Here is a 21,921-nt window from a genome sequence, read left to right as displayed (position 1 = left end):
TTAAATAATAGGCGATTCTGTATCACTAGCCGGTGTCCATAACGTATTTATGAAACAGCCGTGGGGCAGCCATCTATGGTGATTAATAGCGTTTATCAATAAACTATGAGTTAGGTCTAAGTAAATTCGCTTCAAAATAAATCAAACTGAAACATCGCTGCAGGTTGATTGTGAGATTACGAATGTGATTGCTGATTTAATTTCAGCTATATAATACCACTTATGAAATACCTACATAACGTCATCAATTACAGTAAAAAAAAATGTGAGCCGTCACGGGACGCCTGGCAGATGTGAAACATCGACATTATTTTGTAAAAGTAATATGCAGAAAAGAATTTAAAATTAATTAATAATTTAAAAACATTGTATGCAATGAAATTTATGTGAATTTTAATCTACCAAGATAGTAGATTTTACATTTGCTGGCGCTCAAAACACACCAAATATACGCGTGCTTAATGCACAGATAAATGCATACTTTAATTATAAAAAAATAATTAACTTACTGATGACTTGATGGTGTGTCATAGTGTGATTTTGCTTTCTTTGCAGGAGGCTGATCACTTTCACTCTCTAAATTATCACGGTCAGACATTTTATTATTAGAAAAATAATTTGTTTTCAAGCATTGATCTATAACCTGAAGTTACGCCGCAAGCGGGCAAAACTTGAAACGCTTGAAACATACAAAATACGTCAAGTGGTGTAAAACGAGTTAAAACGACTCCAGTCGCTCTCGCGCGGCGTAGTAATACACACTAATGTCACTGAACACGTTAAACGTCATTATTTTGAATTTAAAGCCTCAAAATGCCTTCTTGTGCAATGCGTAAATGCAAAAATTATGCTCGAAAAAGAAACAAGCTTCATGGAATCACCTATCACACGTAAATGAAGAGAAATTATTAAATTTTGTTTATTTTTCGTGTTCGATCCGCCATGATTACGTGAGTAACCAGAAAGAGACAAAGTATGTTTTTGTCAATGAATGAATGCATGGTCATGCATTTTGCGTCTTTATCACTTTCATTGACAAAAACTTTCATTGATTGAATTGAACTGTCATAGATCAATGAAAAAATTTTCATTGATCTATGACCATAGATCAACAGAACAGAAGTGACATTTTATTGAAGCTCACGATGTTCATACGTGTATGTTATAGTTTAAGATCCCACTGCTTAATTTTTATATTAGTGTGTTTTAGTCAAAATATAACTTTTTATGGTTTATTTTAATAAAATAAAATCGATATATGGGAAATTCTGTATCCTAATCTCTAAATTTTCTTCGATATCTGTGGTAAATAATAAAAAATATTACCATAAAATTTATATAGGATAGTATACGGTATTTTAAAATTTCTTTAATTGAATAAATTAACCTAAACATAATTTAATAAACAATCTTTGTATAGCCAGAAATTAATCCTCAAAAAGACCACGGTAAGATTATATAAAATTCGCATGTCACGATGTTAGTTACTGTACTCCTGCGAAACGGTTTTACTGATTTTCATCAAAATTTATATGCATATTCAGTAAGTCTGAGAATTGGCTACTATCTATCTATTTTTCATATCTCTTAAGTGATAAGGGTTGTTCACCCTTAACATTTTTTTTATTTATATGGCAACACAATGTTTGCTGGGTCAGCTAGTACATTTATAAAATGTACACAACTTTGCAATTAATGGTCGTGTGTAAAATAAAACTGAAAATAATAAACATAAATTAGTATAGATACTTCGCCGCCTTGAAATTGAATGAAGCCACAAACGGCTTATTAGTAAGTTTTTTTTGAATTCTTGACAAATAAAAACATTTTTAGAGAAAATTTACAAATAAATAACTAATTCTGCGTAATTTACATAATAGATAAATAATTATTTCAAATATTTTAGGAACATTTTAGCACGGAGACGTGGCAAAACTTTTTTACGCAACTATTTCAATTCTCAAAACTGGGTACATTTTCTTGTTAGGAGTGAGTAATCTTTACTAATATACGATAATAAATATAAACAATTTTTAAATCGTATATTTTAAACCAGTCGATACATCTGTATAGATACATTCTTTCATCAAATTATATATTTATATAATAATAATTTATTTAGTTAAACTGTACTATAACATTTCTACGTAAACGATGTACTAAAACTATTATCGACAGTTCTGGACATTTTTTACCTTCTGTTCCATTATTTCATTGTCTTTGACAAGCATGAGTATCAATGAGAAATATACGTCCATACGTCCCGTTTTTAACGGGACAGTCCCTTTTTCGATGCTTCGTGCCGTTGTCTCCGAAATGAACCGTTGCCATTGTCAATTAAGTAACAGTAAATATTATAATTGTGAAAAAAACATGGGGTGCTCCATTTATCAGTTTTCATAAAGCGCCCCACATTTTTTGCACAATTATACTATTTACTTTTCCTTAAATGATTCCTAGATTGAAAATTATTTTCTACTTTTTAGTTAATTTTATCATAAAAGCGTGTTTTTTATTATTTCTAACTATATTTTTTCAAGTAAAAAGTATTTGACATAAAAAAATCGATGTCCCGTTTTGACTGAAGTAATCATTGGTCACTATATTCCATGGTCAATATTTACGTTTGCGTACACTTGAAACGCAAGGTCCAACACTAGTTGTCTTTTTTTATCACATTGTTCTAATAGCTCTGTCCCTTATAGAACATTTGTCTATGTAGTTAAAGGTAATCGTCGCCACGCCAGAAATCTTTTTTACGTGCGGCTATAGATGTTTCACATCAAAATTAGAATTCGATTCCCGGTGAATCAAATTGCAAGTAATGAATTTTGAATTATATTTTTAGGTTGGGTTTGTATGTTCTCTTAAACATTTTCGGGATAAAAATGATTCTAAACTATGTATTGAACAATTATCTATGTACTATTAAAATCCCATTAAAATTAATTCAACAGTTTCGGAGATTAGTCCGGACAAACAAACAGACAGAAAATCAAGAGACATGTGTTAAGTTTTAGTAAAACAAATACCTATATTTAATAACCATACAAGATCGATAAAAAACTTATATTTGACAAAAACTTTAATTTTATTTTGAAGTGAGTTATACTTTACGTACTTATCAAGAAGCACAGAATGCGTTACCAAATTTCGGTAATAAACGCAGTATTGTATACTACAGGACAAAACAGTATACAATAACATTATGTAGATATAGATTAGAAATCGCTAACCTATCGCCTTAACGCGCTATGCAAACAGCACTGCAATCACTGCAAATTGTTATTAAGTCGAATTAACCTTTACTCTCCGTTAGACGTAACTATAGTTAATTCCAGCATAAATCTCTGTCCGTATGTCACATGCATACATTGTGCACGAGCTTTGATATTGTTAATTAGCTAATACCTTGGTTCCATTGAATACCATGGCTTCGAAAGTAGAAATAATAAGTAGAGAGTTCATACATTTATCCCATAACGAGAATAACATAATATATGTATAGTGGTACTGTACATTTATCATATGTTTACTTGTAAACCACCACGGAATTACATAATGTGAAGACAGTATTTTTGTCCCTAGGAACGGCAATGGAACTTACTTACTTGTAGATGAGTGGCATTGACTTACCATTAGGTAGACTGCATGCTCGTTTGTTACTTCAATCTGAATAAAAAGTGGGAAGTAGGTGTTCCCTGACAACCTTACATTTTTTTATAATATAGGAGTAGCAGACGAACATACAGTTCACTTGATGGTAAGTGGCTACTTCCGCCCATGCACATCTGTAATGAACCCCAGATAGGATTAGATATTCCTACACGAGTTCGGCCACATATGCGCCGCTACCCCTACGGATAAGCTGGAACGCCTCGGAAAAGTATGTCTCCCTTATCACACCCTTCAAACCGGAACACAGCAGTGCTTAACACTGTTGTTATTAGGCAGAAATAGGTGTGGCGGTGGTACCGCTGGAGTCGAACCACAAAGGGTTCTACCACCTTCTACCTTCATATTTTACCACCTGCAGTTTACGGGTGTGTAGCCGACTTTTCTGTCTGAAGATTTTAAACCAGTTTCTTACGAGATGCAATAAACATTGTGTAATTATTAAAACTGTGACTGATTGCTTAATTTGCCCAGCGAACCGCAGAACGTTAATGAAAATTTAAGGTCATCTGCGAGTACATGAAATGAGTATGTGACTAATCTGAAAACACATATAAGAATGTGTGTTCATTTGTTTGTTCTGTATGTGTGATTAAAATGTTTACGATGAAACTTTTGCGGGAATTCTTTATATAACGTAAATTTTCTCTGCATAATGATTTAAACTCCTTTGAGTATGTTTCATTATTACTTACACTTTCAGATCTCGCTGACTTCGCCCATTTGAAAACTCACCCTGGGTTATATTATATTTGCCTGCTAGTCGCATAGAAAATTGAAAATGTAAAATTATGTATTACATAATTAGATAACTTTTCATACGCACGACGCTACTAAACGAAATAATTAAATAATGATACAGTACCATCTAGAGATCATCACTTAATAGAAAAATATAGAGTCTTATCACGCACATGTGGTTTTTCTCCTATGTGATTAGTGGTATAAGTAGCTTGTTTCTATGCAACGCATATGGCGTGGGACATTTTTAATTTCAATTCATATTGAGTAGGACATGATTAGACCAAACCTGTTATGTTTTCTGTAAGAAATTAACTTTGTCTGGGAAAAGAAATCATTTTATGCAGCTGGTTGATTGACAATGTCGTATAGCCTTTTTCGGGCTTATTGGCAATGAAAATTAATTATAATTACTTCTTTTCTTTAAGGAGCATGGACGTGCTCAAATTATTAGAAAAAAAACGTTTACTCATCATCATGAGTGTTAAATGTTAAGTTTAAAAGTGTAAAAGAAAATCACGCACAAAATATTTTACAAACACAAGAAAATGTAAACAATTTTGTAAATTAAAACATATTTACTTACCTATTATGTACAATGTACTCGTAGATGTATGGAATAACATTACACAATAGTATTAAACATCGAATGCATAGACATTCAAAGATGTACCTACTCAATTTTCATTATACTACGGTCGTTAAATATAGGAATTATATATTATTTAATGACTTCCTTAATTTGCGGTCATGTTAGGAATCTTCTTTGAAGTCGTTTAAACAGAGTAATAATTTAAATGTGATGAGTATGTATTTATTATGTATGTTATAGTATCTAGTATCTAGTAGTATCTACTGGAGTATTATGCAGAATGTAAAAAGTGATAGGTTTCTAGTATATTACGATATCTCGGATATTACGAAATTAATAGATTGCAACATAACCAAACGAATTTAAGACTATTTAAGAATTAGAGCCCAATAGTCGCTTAATATTTAATATTTAATAATATTAATATTTAATAATATTGAAATTTGGTAGTAATCCGGCTTTAGCTTATAGTCGTTTTTGTTACATAAATAGGTGCTCAATATCATTAAACTAATCGCCTTAAGTTAATAAGTGTGATCATTTTTTGCGCGCAACTTTATTGCAAATCCTATCGATTACAGGCCAAGTTCATTAAACGACTCTAATCATATCTATCTTGGGACCGCCACTCGAAGTCATTGATCTCATAAGTATATTAGATTATTAGTAAATAATCTTTATTAGGGTACTTGAGCATGTCAACACGTCAAATTAGCAAGCTACACTAGCAAAAAGTGTGATAAACATAATTATACCAGTTCAAAGCGATCATTATTTCAAATTGAAACCTAATATGAATAACTAATGGATCAACGGTTATCGAATCGATTACGGCAAACATTATTACAGCTTCTAATTTGTCGAATTATCCAGTTAAATATGTATTATGGTGTGTTGGTAATTGTATGCGGCGCCATTATATTCTTAAACTGTAAAAGTTATATAAAGTAATCTTTATACAGTTTAAGCTACAATCTGATAAAAATATATACAAAATCATCTTCAACTGTCTTTCTGTAATTTCCAAAGTGCTTCTTATATAGGGGAAGAACGTCCAAAATGACATATCGTTTTATTAATCATCAACAACTTTAATATTATTTATAATAGGAACATATTTTTTTCTTACAACTTTGCTTATATTAATTGGTTAACAGGAATCATATAGATTTTGTCAGACAATTCAACACTTATAAAAATATTTAGTATTAAATGAAGATCAAGAAAAATCCATTTTGTCCATACCGTATGGACAAAACGACACGAGTCGTATGGACTAAATGACATACACAGCCATCAACATAACAAAAATGATAAAATAAGAGATAACAATAAAAATTATTTGCACAATTCACAAACAAAAATTTTGGTACACTTTGGCAAATCAGCACAGGCTGCGTGAAACCAACGACTGCACTGCCTGCACCTCAACCACCCCTCACCAGGCTTTGAACGTGAGTAGAGATCGTTGCAGTAGATACAAGCACAATCATTTTCTTCATCTTCTTGATCAGAGCGCTCTTCATATGAGTCATCATCAATGTAAAGAGACTTCTGCCATATTTGGTGATGACGTAAGTAGGAATGTTGTCGTTCGTTTCTTTGGCTTTCGTTTACGCTGTCCACTTACAAATTTACCACTGGGAACTGGAGAAATGACATTAACTGGTACAGCTAAAGAACTTGTCGATGCAAAGGAGCTGTGGATGGATGGGAAATGTCTAACGGGCCAGTAAGTGTGTTATGAATGTCATTAGAGACTGCTATTGCGTCTGAAGAATCCGTTGAAGTAGATGGTTTACAAGAACTAGTGGATGGCTTTGATGAAGATTCAGAAGCCTTATTCTGTTCCTGGGCCATAATCTCGCCAGCCTCCGGTTCTATTGGCAACGATAGAAGGTTCTGATCCTGGATTGAGTCTGAGTTATCAGCTGTGGAAGCTATTGGCATATTTGTTTGAGCTGGTTCAAAATGTTGCCATTCTGTAAATTCAAAAGATTTACGTAGATTTACTTAAAAAAAATCTTACCACCATCTCTACGGACAAAATGACACATTATGTCGTTTTGTCCATAGTGGTTGTATGTCATTTTGTACATTACCTCAAAAAATACGAGTATTACGATTCGAAGAATAATCTTCTTGCAGTGACAATAATGTTTTAAATTCTATGCGATCACCTCAAACACAAAATGCTTCGAAATATAAAATTATAGGACAGTAAAATAACAAAAGATAACTTACCGAAAAACAAAAAACAAATGACCACTAACAAATTTCTTTTCAACGTCGAAACACAAATGTCAACATGGCGTCCGTTTTGGATTTTAAACGGCTCTCAAAAGTTCAATGGTATATTTCCGGTGGAGGTGCTTTTTGATTAGCTAACTTTTGACAGTTTATACTGCGCAGTTTTTTAAATATCACTAATGTGTCGTTTTGTCCGTATATGCCATTTTGTACGTATTTCCCCTACTATAGAAGCAGCTTACGAACATGCATGTTAAATATTTTACCTGTTCGTTTGTTAGGAAATAGAGAAACACTTTTGGGAGATTTTTCATTAGTATTACATAATATTCTGTTACTTTAACGTAACTTTACTCCATAAAATATTACAATAAAATAAACAGTAGAAAGTAAAAGCTTAATATGCTGTAAAGTAGGCAGTTATTGGGATTTATGTGGCTACCTCAGAGGCACTAAATAATAGTATTACGAAGGTCAAAGTGGCTGATATACAGGCTCGAGTATGTTGCTTTACCACTTTCCTTTAATATTCCATGATGAAATATCAATGCGATAAAATACATTGTAAGATTTTATGTGTAAGCTTTTATGTATAACTTTTACGTAAACTACAAAACGTTAAGCTAACCTTAAAGTACGGAGGGTAGATAAATATAGAGAACATTTTGCACGACTAATTCCGCTCATAATTTTATACGAATATAATATTATATTCGTATGAACGAAGAACATACACAACACAATTCCATGCGTTCGCGACGTTCCCACTTGGATACACGTGTTTTTGTCAACATTACATTAAAGCCTACCAAGTTTGGTGTGTGATGGATGATACGGAAATTAGCTCGAGAAACCTCGCGTGAAATTATTGCTATACCTATTTATACCTCAACGTGACTGGTACATAAATTGCAGTTTTGAAATTGTAAATACATCGTCCATTCAGCAGGAACATTGGCCAGTGCATGTTCACCATGATTTATGTTAACAATTGGGTCCTTTCTGAAGCGAGGTTGTGCCCACCGACTTTCCCTGCGACGACACAAATTGCCACCATTAGCTCGTAATGCGATGTCACCTTCCACGATGGTTCTGGCGTGGGCCAGATGTTAGGGTAAGGACATATAGTGTGGATAAAATATGTAAGACAATCGAATATCGAATAAATATCGAAGAAATCGAGTAAACCGCTAAGATTAAAATAGTAGAGTACAGGAATTATATCAGGTATTTTTTTAATTTAAGATTTTAAAACAAATGATTGCATGCTACAATATCCGTTGCGTCGTAGAAGTATCATGCACACTTGCCAGTTTGATCCTCGATAGAAAAAAAAAATTAATGAATTTTGATTTTCGTTCCGAGGCTTAAACTGAGTTTTGTATTTTTTGTTTATTTTATTATATTGAAAATATTAAATGTAATTACTGTTTTATGTACTGACTTATAACCTTATAAAATTTGATAGGTGATCAATAATATCTTGGGACACCTTACCAGCTACTTGGAAGCCTCGCTATCTCACCTTTATGTTGACAAGTTTATTTTTCTTCGACAACAACACAAATCGATACATACATAATAGTCGTTATAATATTAATTATGATGATGCTGCGATTACTGTGTCTGTATATTTATTTATAATGAAACTAAATTATATTTTAAATGATATAAGCTTTATTTCCACATGTATTTAATCGTCACATTCCATACAACGGAACACGCCCTAACATTTGTTATGGCGTAGATTTATTGGGTGCTTAAAAGGAAATCTTGCGTTACAGAAGTATGGACCACCGGCATTATGGTCTCACTAGTCGCTAGTACGCTGTGTCCACCTGACTCAGATCTAGATTAGGAAAGTGTAAATTGACTAATGTTGTTGAAACAATACGTACCGCTGTGAAACGGGAATTTGCACTTGTGTCGTCTTAAACAATCTATTGTTCTAAATTAAAATGCTGATTTACTTACATTATAGTTTTTTAAGTTCTTGTTAACTTTCTTGTATATATATTATATGAAACCAATATAATTTGTTTTCACGTTGCGAATGAGTAAAAGAAAATGATGTGCATTCGTGTAAGTAGGTACCTACGTGTGGATAAATTATATGAGTTTAAATATAAAGTCTTATAAATAAGAAATAAATAGTGGGGTAGCCTGTTCTGATTTATAAGTAACGTTAAAATAAATGATAAAAAACGCATAAACGTTCTTTCCACTTTGCTGTAATTTATAATACATTTAGTTATTTATGTTTAAAGATGTTTCTTTAATCTTAATTAAAGTTTCTTGCGTCACCGTGTTAATTTTAGACAATTTCTATATATAAGTAAGTATGTAGGTATTATTGAATACCTTTAAATTTGATAAACGTATTTGATAAAGTCAAAGATCTTGTAATTGATTTCTTTTTAAGTATTTTAAATTATCTTTAAAATTACTTATTAATTTTCTTAAAACAGTATTATAGATCGGTCAATAAATCTCTACTTATATTATTAATGTTTCCCGTAATCCAAGTACTTGTCAGTAACTTTAAAGGAATGTAAATTGGATTATCTAGTTTATGGAGAGTATTATTCTAATCAGAAACTTCCTGAGTATTTTACAGTCCTTTCCGTGTAACATTAAATGACCACACATTCTGTTTGACTTAATTAACTAAGAAACAAAAAATCTCCTATTTTTTGCCTACTAAAGATTAATGTGCATGAGGACATGAACTTCGTGGATCACTGTTTTTTGTGGTCATCTGCCGTGTTTATTAATGTGACTGTCGAAACAGAGAGCCGGTCGATCAATTATGCATAATTATGTGAATGTGATACGTTGATCCCTTGTACGGTAGCGGAATTGCTGGCTTAAGATATTTCTGAGTGCCAACGGATATACAAATATACTCAGCACTTGGAAATATCAGATAGACTTTAAATAAATCGTTGAGTTTTTAAATGTATCCAGATGACACTAAAAGATACGTTAAGTACTAAAAGCGAAGAATGTAAGGTGTTGTAAATATGAAACATAATTACCTACAAGTTGTTTTGCAAGAAAACTACGCATAAGCAATTTTTCTTGATGTTGAAATAATATTTTCGTGCACGTCGTGTTTAGTAGGTAATCTATGAATACTGCTGTATTACGGTTAGGGGGGTGTGGTAAGGGAAAACCATCTATTCAGATGTTCCAACTTAGTCCTCGTAGAGGTCTGTAAGCGGCTTTTTTCACGAATTCACAAAAGGTGATCTTCATGTTCGTTTGCTAGTTTTATAATTTAAAAATAATCTATATTTACCTATGATTGTGTTCTATTCGATATATAACTGTGTATTTGAAGTCTCCGACTGACATTTTATTTACTTAGGTATATAAAGTGTTTTCCGTTTCCAAACGATGTAAGTAACCCACGTGAAGGTTTCGTCTTCTGAAAAACAAGGCTGACTGTATCACCTTACAAAAATAATTGCACACACACTTGTAGCTAATATTTCAAATGCTACCTCCATTAACTGCTTCCGTACCTTTAAGAGTGAACAATTTCAAAACAAAACTATAAAACACACACGTTTACTAAATCATGAGCGTGTTACGCGCATGGTACATGATAGCGGATCTTTTTAATCAACCATATAATAAATGTCAAGTTGCCGTCAGTGTGAAACCATAATTTTTCCCGAGGATTTATCTTCACTGCCCTGACACTGCACTTGTTACCTCTAAAATAAACCAAACCAGTTCTGTTACAATTCTCTGCGCCTTGTAAGTTGTATAAATGCAAGTGCCAATTAATTAAACATTCAAAAAAAGTTAACTAGAAACATGCTACGCTAATACGTAATGCGTCTTTGTCGATTTCAACGCATGCGATTCTCGGTTCTGTTACAATGGACTATAGTTTGAAGTGTTTCAAATGGATTAACTATTTATGTAATTCGTATGCCGTAAATATACCATAGTGGTTATGTCTTAAAATCACTTGTCTCATTTTAGTCGCTATTTAACAGAAAAAACATTTTTTTAAATGTAGGTACTTTTCATCACCTTTGATATGTAGTGGTGATTTTATTAAAATCGTACCCATTAATATGTCCTTTTATAGGTAAATAGCACCTTTAATGCTATATGCGTGGACAATATAAATGCAACATAGGATCATCTTACAAGACACTGTCTGAATGAATAACGTTGACGTAATTTAACTCCTTGTATCTTATTCATTACCTTTATAGTATTAAATATTAAATATTTTGTGAACCGCAACACATTTACCTTACGTAGGTATATATTTTTACACAATTTCAAAATATTTGCAACCTTATCAATTTATTAGCTATCAAGATAACTCTAAAATAGACATAAAGACATTTGTTATAATATATTTTGTATTGTCTGTATGCTAATTTAAATCAAAGTGTACATAGTTTTAATATTTTAAGATAAAAGCAACTAGTCACTTTACTATTATCATGATTCGACATGACAAAACACATTGCAAGAATAATGGCTTTGCGGTGACAAACGATTAATGATGTGGAACATCACTACATTTGTCATTTTGGATGTCCCGTGACAATAAGTTTAGATACATACAGGGTGTACGAAAACGCTAACATACCTTACTTTTTTTATTCAAAAAGCGCTGGATTTTTTTCTATGAATCAATATTAAGGCTTACCTATGCCAAATTGAGTCCAAGGTTTTATTAAAGATGTTTTTTTTTTTTAATTTCTACTTCTCTTTATTTCTTTCACAAATATCACAGTAAAAGATACTTAAATTACAATAAAAATGTGTATAACATGTCTACCTTACTTAAATAACTTCCCCGCGTATAGAACACACTGCCTTTACGAAATCGTATAAAGAAGTGTGGTAATAAAAGTGTACAAGTAATATTCAATTTTCTCCACACTAATAACTCTAATAACATGTTTGCTTCCTGTAATACCAACTAGATGGTTCGAACTGTGCGTAATTTAACTTTTAATGTACACGCTGTTTTATTGCTTTTAAATCTCCACCAAATTAATAAGCTATCATTTTAATACAACGACCTCTAATGGTGTTGCTGTAATTGTAGATTATTGGAATAGTGATTGCGTCTTGCGTAGTTTGATACGGTCTTTCTTTTCTTTTTCTTTCTTTTCTTTTTCCTCCGACTCAACAAGTGAAATGTACTCATTACGTCGACTCATCGCGAAGGCATTAATCTATGTACATACTGTATATAAAGTTAAGCCAAACCAGACACATTCTTTGAGGGATGTACTTATTGGCATATTTTTATAACTAGTGTTTCGTGTATCGGATGGAATATAAAGCGATCGGTTGTTATTATTCTTAGATAGTTTTAAACATAGTACAGGCCTTTACGTTTTTTAAATTAGGACTAAATGATACGATACAATCGCTGGCAATTATCGACGTAAAGAAATATCGTTTTCAATTTGCCAACACCTGAGACCTACATAAATGGTTTATTTGTTTTTATTTTACTGATTTAAATACAACAAAGTCCAACCCGTTCGACTTGTCTAGAGTAAAAATGTAAAGTTTCTCACAACTTCGTATAAATAGTGCTACATAAAGTTCTCAATTTAAACTGACGACGCGATGCATAGACTTAAAAGGGAGAGCTAATCAAGATCACTTACATGACCAATCATCGACGGAAAATTATTGTTGATGTAAGACCACTTTCACACAAGAAAACTGTATGTTCATTTAAAAATAGACTCCACATTTTTCAATCATAATCTAATATTTTTTGCTATAATTACACGCTTTATACCTTATGTCTTCATATAGCAATTTGTCCGTGGCATACATATAGGTACAAATGTATATTATTATGTAGGTATATTTGTATTTTAAGTAGGTATATGTTTTTTCATCTTCTATAGTTCGTAAGGGTTTTCATGATTTTTTTTACTGTGTGTACAGGTGCATTTGATTCTCTCGTCATATTGTCAATAGTTCTCGTTCATTAGTAGCTTATGTTTGATAAAAGAAGAAGCAAAATATCATGATTAAGGGTTTTTAAATGTCCACTATACATCCATGTAAATTTACTCTTCTACGTACTAGTACCAGATCCGAAATTTATTTACTATGAAAGGGACGTACCCGAGGAATATGATATACGATATCCGGTCACATCCTTACGGGCGAGTCATAAATATTCTCATTAACTACATCAGGATCTCCACTAGGCGTGCCCCACGGGGAACGATTATCCTTCTGAAAAAAGTAAACTACTCTCTTTGAACGAGTAATTGCGGAGAAGTGTTGCTCTATCACGATTTTTGAAGTCATTTTTTTAGAAAATGATGAACGGCCTGTTTCATGAAAGATTTTAAATTTTCAGTTGTGTTTGGTTTGAAATGTATGTGTACGTTAATAATAATGTGTTAAATTTCGTGTAACTGCAATATGTATAATGATTTGCTATACATTTCATACAGGCAATGAAGGCAAATTAATGCTTCTCTTGTAGTGTACCTATGTATTATAGCTACTTACGCCTCACAATAAAATAACAAATGATTACGGGTAACATTAATAATAAATATTTGAAGCGAAGTAGAACACTTGTAAAAGTGGGAAGCCCACGGCAAAGATACCTGAAGACACCCACGAAACCTAATAACCTTCAGGACCTAGACATTATTGCGTGACAAAGTTTTACTTGCAAAACATGCAACGTCGTAAAGTAGGCAAGATATTTGTAGTGTAATATTTATTTATTGAAGTATTATTTACTTCACTATACATTACTTCGTCTACAATGGCCTAAACCTTTCTTATGCTAAGAGGAGCCTGTGCCCGACAGTGGGATAGTAATGGGTTGATAATGATGATATTTCTATGAACGCGAAGTAAAAAAGATGAGAGTGAAATTGTAGCATGCGCAGTCACAAGAAAACGACAGATTCCGTACCACTTTATTACTATTTTATTATTTTATATTGTGAATGATTACGTTGTTATTATGAGAGATAAATTAGATGGTGGGTTGGATTACTTTGATGACAGTGTAGTTAGTGTGTTTGATTATTGAATGATAGATAATAATATAAACGATTCGATTATAATTATATTGTTTTATTAAACATTGCTTATTATTCTGTATAACGTACCTAAATTACTTGTAGTGTTAAGTGTTAGTATAAAAAATAATAATGTATATAATCTGTTAAACTGTAAATACATATATGTATATTTATATTATTACATACATTCAAACCACAGTTGTGGTTGAATTCGAACTTCAGTGTAATCAACGTTTATTTAAAATATGTTTAAAATTTAATATGTTACCTACTTCATAATAACCGGATATGCTGGAAAATAAGTACAATTTTACTATTCTCTTAAAGCATTTAACTAATCTGGTAATCAGGGAATGGGGTAAACAACCGACCTTGTACAACCTGCCACTGGTAACCCGAGAATTGTTGCTGTTTATTACTTCTTGTTTCTGCAAGCCTGTTTACTAATGGGCTTATGACTAAGTCATTTGAAGAAATAGTTTTTGTTGAAGAGTATGCTGCGTAGAGATAGAAAGCTAATAGACTCCTAAATAAGAGTAATTGTAGGTAATTCGTTACTGATATAATATCAGTTATGCGGATCCTATGCAAAGTATTCTGCGTCTTAACAGCAGTTGACTTGTAACTTATACGAGGTATTCCAACATAGTTCTCAGTTTAAAAACGCATATGTGCCAACTTTGGGTAGAACTTAAGGACTATCTGAGGTATTTAAGTGACAATTGTCTTCTATGAGAAATAAAGATCTTTAAATCTTTTATTTACAAATGACCATGTTGGACAATGACCATTTATCACCAGTTGGGCGGATTGCATGCTCGATTGCTACTTAGTTATTATAGAAAATATCTTACTGAATATTGAATTTAAATTAGGTCCTAGTCTATGTTTACCTAACTTACTTATTATTGGATTTTTTAAGTTTAAGTGCTTTTACATATTATATTATATTGTTTGTATGAAAAGATTTGCCAAATAGGAGTCTGTGTGGTTACTCCGTCTCGACTACGCCGGCGTGTAATACGACAGGTGACATTCTCGCTACTGGAATCTTAATCGTAACTTTATTGGAAGATTTGATTAATAGGTTTAACAGAGCTTCTTCACGACTGTCGAGACTGTCACTGTAGTAGACCAATGAGGTGTCAGTTTAATCTTCATTTATATTTTGATCTTTTCGATCTCCACAATTATTTTTGTTTGGTATTTATCTCATAGCGAAGTTGTTGTATAATATCTTGAATTTCATTATAAAAAAAAACCCATGGAATGGGTAGAAAGTTACTTCATTTCCGAGAAAGGTATAATCGGTTTTATTTAAGCTATAATTTGCAATCAATATTATACAACTACTGTAATATTATTCACATTAATAATACAACTGCTTTTGAAATTTGTTCGTAATATTACTTTGTATTATTATACTAGTAAACAATAAATTGTGTATAAAAGATATTCACAATACAAGACAATGTAATTAAAGAGAGACAAGAGTTGTTGCTGATTTGTGAATGAAACCTGTCAACTTATGTTGACAAGCTGTTTAAATTACACGCTTCACATTTAATTAACCATGCTCGTTTTGAAAATTGAAAAGTTGATTGAATCTTCGTTATTATGATGTCAGAATATAAGAGAGATTTTAGCTCTATTTGCTGTCGCTTAATATTGTTCGAATAATCTTTTTACCATCGTGAATTTCGATACATACAAATTAAATATTTTAAGAACGAAAGTTTAAATAGGGCTTATTGGTAGTTATGTTCACTTGTTTATTTAGTAATAACTTTATGCCAATAATACCTATATTTGAAAAGATGAAGATTAAATTGCAATGCGTCAGCATAGCCCTTAAAGAGCAGCTGAAAAAACAATGATAGATTTTATATAAATATTTTAAGCCCAAAATGGGTATGAGCATTATAAATATTCCTCTCTTAAGACTATTTAACTAAAGCTTACAATGAGCAGATCATGACTGGATGATAGGAAGGATAGACCCTTAGTCGGCTACGAACAATGCAAAAATAAATATTCTACTTATCCACAAGAAAACTACGACATCAAGCGAGAGATTATGGCAGCTGATTATCTATTCATTGCGTTTTTAAAAACTGTGGAGGTCTTTTGATGTTGAAATTTTGAAAAAGGTTTATTTTTCAATTTGCTTATATTTTGATAATAATGCATCATAATAGTTCTACCTGTGTGGGCCGTGATATGTATGTCTCATTCTTTGGCATGTCCTACAGCTCAACTCACTAGTGGGATTTTCGGACATACCTATGGGCTGTCGTTGGATTCGTCTAAATTGTTGCTGTAACATAGACTATAAATTTAAGCAGTTGATTTTTTTTTATATAATAATTACTCGATTAACAATGAATTCGCAACCTCTTATAATCTCCTGATACAAAAGCGTAGACATAATAAAACATTTCACAACTTTGTTGCAAATGCCACCCCGATATAGAGATAGTGATTCTTAAAAACGTGTTCATCGATTATTTATGTGCAAGGTTTGGCAAACTTTACAATAATATTTTAAAGTAGATATAATGATAGTATAGTGGGTATATTACGAACTATGAAAGTAGTCACAGGGTGGAGCAATTACTTAAGTCTATGGGAATGATTAACTGTCTACGCCGCTGGGTAGGTAGGTACTTGAAAGTACTTCCTATGGCTGCTTTATAGCTGTATTTGAGCTTCTGTGTTCTGCAACCCAATTATACAGATATATTTAATAGTATAAGGCAGTCAATTAATTTCATAGAATAAAATTATTATCGCATTATAATTTCCCTGAGATGACTTGTCTGAGGCTTTTAGCTAGCTTTAACATCTGATGTGTTAAAGCTAGCTAAAGGCCTCAGATTTATAAAAGTAGAGAAATCAGGATAGATAGATTACTTAACTAGCTCTATGAAGCATAAAAACCAAAATAATCAGTGGAAGTAGATTTAGAGTTGTAAGTCCTGTATGTGCCATATTTATAATTTACTAATGTCAAGAGAACTTAAAGAATACGCCCTGGTTAAAGTTGGAACCACTGACATACACAACACATAATTTTCTATGAAGTGAAATGTATATCCATAGCTACGTAAGGTACCTTTCTAAGACCCATTTCTTTATTTAATTGGAGGGATACCTACTAATAGAACCATTATCAGAATTGATGTTTATGGCGCACGGGTAACAAACTTTATTATAATGATATGAATCCTATTTAATAGCGAGTGTAAAATCGTTTCGCGATAAAAATGAGATTTTATTTATAAGTATGAAAAATCACGAATGGAGAACATATTACTTTCTTATAAGGTATTCGAATATGAACCTTGTTTTGGAGATACCAAGGATTTTAATGCTTTGATTCCTATACGCATATTTGCGTGTAAAATGCTTGTAAACTATTTATGGAATTAAACTTCACGACTTGGCTTTAAATTTCTTTACATTAAGCATGTCAGTATTACACTTAGAGGAGTTTATATGCAGTAGATTACATAACTTAAATACCCTAAAATAATAACTATATTTCTACATTATAAGCTAATTATACTGGTCCTACCACGTATTGTCTGTAAAATAAAAGTGAATTTGACGCTTCATTATAGGTATGTTAATATAGATGGATGTTCAGATATCTACCAGCTGTTATAGTGGTATTATTTATTGTTATTCATAACAGTTTTTACGTGTTTACTGATATTTATGTCTTACAAGAAAGTTTTTCTTTCCGCGTCTTCCATCCATCAGCATGAACATAAAATCCATTGTGGACAACAATTATATATAATTTACTTTGTAAAAAAACTCAACAGTTTTATTTTTTCTCTTTTCAGATCTACCAATATGGGGTCATCCAGCCTGCTTCTTGCCATGGTACTCTTCGGCTTGGTCTTACACAGCCAGAGCGCCCCAGGATCAAGGAGATCACGGGCCGCTTCACTAGCAGAAGATGAAATCCCAAATCGTCAAAGTAAATTACAAGACAAATTCAAAGAAGCCAGCACCACAGAAGCACCTCAACCTACTGCAAGAAGAAATAAAGCTCTAAACCTCTTCGGATACTTCCCATCATTTTTATCATCAGGACTTGATTACTCTGAAGATGACGACGATGACGTCACTTTTTCCGTCAATGACGACAATTTTGACGACGATGATTTATCCAGAACAATTCCTTCAAGACGACGACAACAAAACAAGAAGAAAAATGGAAATGCAGACAGTTTCCGTAACGATAACATGAATTCTCTTCAATACGACAATTCGCCCATCTTCTATATCAGATTACCACCTACTCCTTACATGTTCGTTCCTGGATTGGGGTACGTGTCGCAGCCACCCACCATCGGCCCACCAATGTCACCGATGTTGCCTCAAGGAGTTCCACCTCAAGTTGCTGATCCGTTCATCAATCTACCTCTAGACTTTGTGTCAAATGGAAAACCAACTGGCGTATATCAATGGAATGGCGCTCCAAACTACGCACAAATGCCTCAGATGTCAGTTGATCCCTTCGGTTACGGAGCACCTCAGCCCATGATGCCACCAGCACCCCGCCCAGGGTACGATTCGCCGTACAACACCAAACCTCAATCAGCGCCAACAAATTCAAAGATCACAAACCTAAAAGGTCCCTATGTTTTTAACGGTAAACCCAATGATAATGTATATGTATTGAGAGATACGTACAACTCCATATATTCGGACGCTCTTCAAAACTTCTATCCTTAACGAATGTAGTGTTGTAATAGGAATCGCGTGACTGGCTCGTATCGAGCCGATGTACTTTATGATGTTCGAATATCCATGTTAAAGAGTAATTATGACTTATTTACTTATTCATACTCATGACGAGGAAAATTGGAATAGTGAAAACAATGTCGTTTAATTAGTGCATGTTCATAATTAGCTGAGATTTTTTGTACGACTTCCAAGATCTTGGTAAAATTAATAAGACGAGATTTTGTAACAATGTAATGTAATTGTAGAGAAATAAAAATTGATGAGTAGTTTTTGATAAACCTCTTACTTTCTCTTTAAGTCGTGTCAAAATGATAAGGTCTGGACCATCCGAAAAAATGATTGAGTGTAAGGTCAACTTTTGGCATTATCTTTGGATCCTGGATTCCTCTTCTGATGTGAGCGAATGATTGAGTTTTAATATTATTAAAGGTTTATATAACAAGCTGTAAAGTACATTTATCGAAAAAAGGGAATCAGTTTTGACACTTTATTTTTATTGAACTTGTATCTTCTTATCCTGAAAAGACAAAATTATTTTACAAAAATAATAAACTATACCTATAAGTTATAATAAAAATACATATCAATTAACAATTTAATTAAGTAAGTTCGTAATAGTAAAAAACTTAAGTAAGGCACTATTATTTATGTAGCACCTACATAAATTATTATGCATTTTATAAATTATTAATAATAAAAATAGTGCGTATATTAGGTACAAACTTTGTACAATATCCGTCCACTAGTTGAAAATACTTCAGTATTTTAAAAAGTATTTTATCTTTTAAAATAACCATTTTGTAACAGGTAATAAAAATATAAGGAACTTAAGTGTGTGTAACTCGCAAACATATCATATAGCACCTCGTGTATACTTTACAAAGTCTTCAAAGTTGAGGGCATGATATCTAGGTATGTCCAATGGGACCGTTTTGTTATGTTGAAACCATGTATAAATAACGAGATATCTAACCTAAAAAAATAACTAAAGCTGCTAGGAATTTACCTGTATAACTTTCTTATCTTCCAGTACGAATAAGGGAGGTGCCCTAATTATATTATGTAGGCAGGTGGTTATATTTTTGTCTAATATTCAAATAGAGAAAAGGGAATTTGAGTAGGGTTAGTTACTTAAGCAGGAATATTTTTATTCGCAGTAATTTATAAAATTATTTAACTTATTTTGTCCTGGTAAAAATATCATAGCCTATGGCTATGCTACAGTTTTACCAGCGGTCAATAATGTCACGATATAAAATATTAATATGGTAATATTGAATGAATATGAAAAATGGAAAATTTAAACGATAAGGCAAAAAAATTATGTCGAAAGTATCTATACACGCATGGTATTTCGACATAAAATCGACATAAAAATAATGTGGTACAGATATAAAAATTGTATGCCAGTGAACAAAGTATCAAATAATTGATTATTTCAAAGTGATACTGTAAATATTTAATAGGCTATTAATATCTTAATAATGCTCATTAGTTCATAATTAAACCTTTGTTTTAAACGTATTAGATGAATAGTCATTTGATATGGTTACAATCGAATTTGTAGAAAATATTTTTGTAATACCTTTCTATTTTATTATTATTATTAAGATTAAGCGATATTTATAAAACATTTTGTAAACATTTAAAGGTGCTCAGTAATAATAAAAATATACTGTAGGTATTTTAATTATTTCGTGTTGAAAATCTGGATAACTATTATTAATGTACCTGTGTATACCTATTACCTATAAATAGCAATGTAACATTCGGAAAAATATCATTATCATGCAAAAAACCATAACGTAAATTATTACAAAAAATCCAAAATAATTTAAAAATATAGACAATGCAATAAAATGTACTTTAAGTAACGTACGTACTTATTATTTTTAAGCTACCAAGTGTGAACTGATTTCAGTTAATAATGTAAGCATTATTAATTTTTAAATCTTAGAAATCTAGAAAAACATTTTTAAATCTATTACAATTTTTATGACTATAAGTTTAACAATAACACCATCTGATTTAACTCGAGGGCCATTAATATTTTATTTATTTAAGTCAAAATTTGAATGTAAGTTATCAATACCTATCAAATTATCCAGTGTAAATTGTAATGTAAATTTTACCATGCATTAAAATACCATTAAAACAGTAAATAATTAGGTACCTAGACTACCTAGGCTACAAAAGTCAACTCTCATAATGGTTTAGTTAATAAATTAATTAAGTACTTAAGCTTATTATATTAGTTACATACTTACTAATTAATAAAATAAAAATATTATTTAATCTAAAAATAGTTTTATTGTTCCTTCAATTTATTATTTCACGAGTTCTTAATATATATTAAGTGGCGTATAAAAATGCATATAATCTCACAGAATTCACAGACGCGCTATAATCTGAAGAAATTTGGTCAAAGAAAAAATATTAGACTAACACAATCCATTCTAAAAACAAGGACATTCGATAATAATGCGTGGATATTGGGTTCGAATCCTTTTATCACCATTTGTGTATATAATATACCTAATTCGTTGCTCCCTCAATACTAACATTAACTATCACAAATAAATGCTAAGCATGAGAAAATCTGTATATTATGTAAATAGTAACTATAAAGAGATCAAACGTACCATAATACGTCTACGTTATACGTCTTCAACACATTGTAGAACTTTCAGAACAATACTAGGTAGAATCACAGTATAAGGATAGATATTTGTACCGTGGTAGAATCTACCGATAGAGATTCCTAATTATTTCACATCACAATCAGCAAGCATCTATTATTTTTCAGTTTTGGCGCCAAATGCAAATACCATAGACAAAAATATT

The 21,921-nt window shown here is 31.8% G+C and overlaps 2 protein-coding genes across 3 annotated transcripts in view; both read left to right on the top strand.

Annotated features, from left to right (window-relative positions):
- Positions 1-19,355, top strand: part of LOC140744209 (uncharacterized) — a 154,071-nt gene extending 134,716 nt beyond the window's left edge. For both annotated transcript variants that reach the window (XM_073075719.1, XM_073075718.1), the window contains one exon: positions 18,168-19,355. In XM_073075719.1, coding sequence (XP_072931820.1) covers positions 18,178-19,065 — 888 coding nt within the window. In that variant the 5' untranslated portion in view covers positions 18,168-18,177 and the 3' untranslated portion in view covers positions 19,066-19,355. The remainder of the gene's footprint in view (positions 1-18,167) is intronic.
- LOC140744208 (prostaglandin reductase 1-like) overlaps positions 1-21,921 on the top strand; it is a 315,424-nt gene that overhangs the window by 54,432 nt on the left and 239,071 nt on the right. The gene's annotated exons all lie outside the window — the stretch shown is intronic.

This window comes from Epargyreus clarus, unplaced genomic scaffold, assembly GCF_041222505.1.
Source record: "Epargyreus clarus isolate Ecla_fem2 unplaced genomic scaffold, WU_Ecla_fem_2.2 ptg000008l, whole genome shotgun sequence".
Lineage (NCBI taxonomy): Eukaryota > Metazoa > Arthropoda > Insecta > Lepidoptera > Hesperiidae > Epargyreus > Epargyreus clarus.
This window is presented reverse-complemented; position numbering and strand designations above follow the sequence as displayed.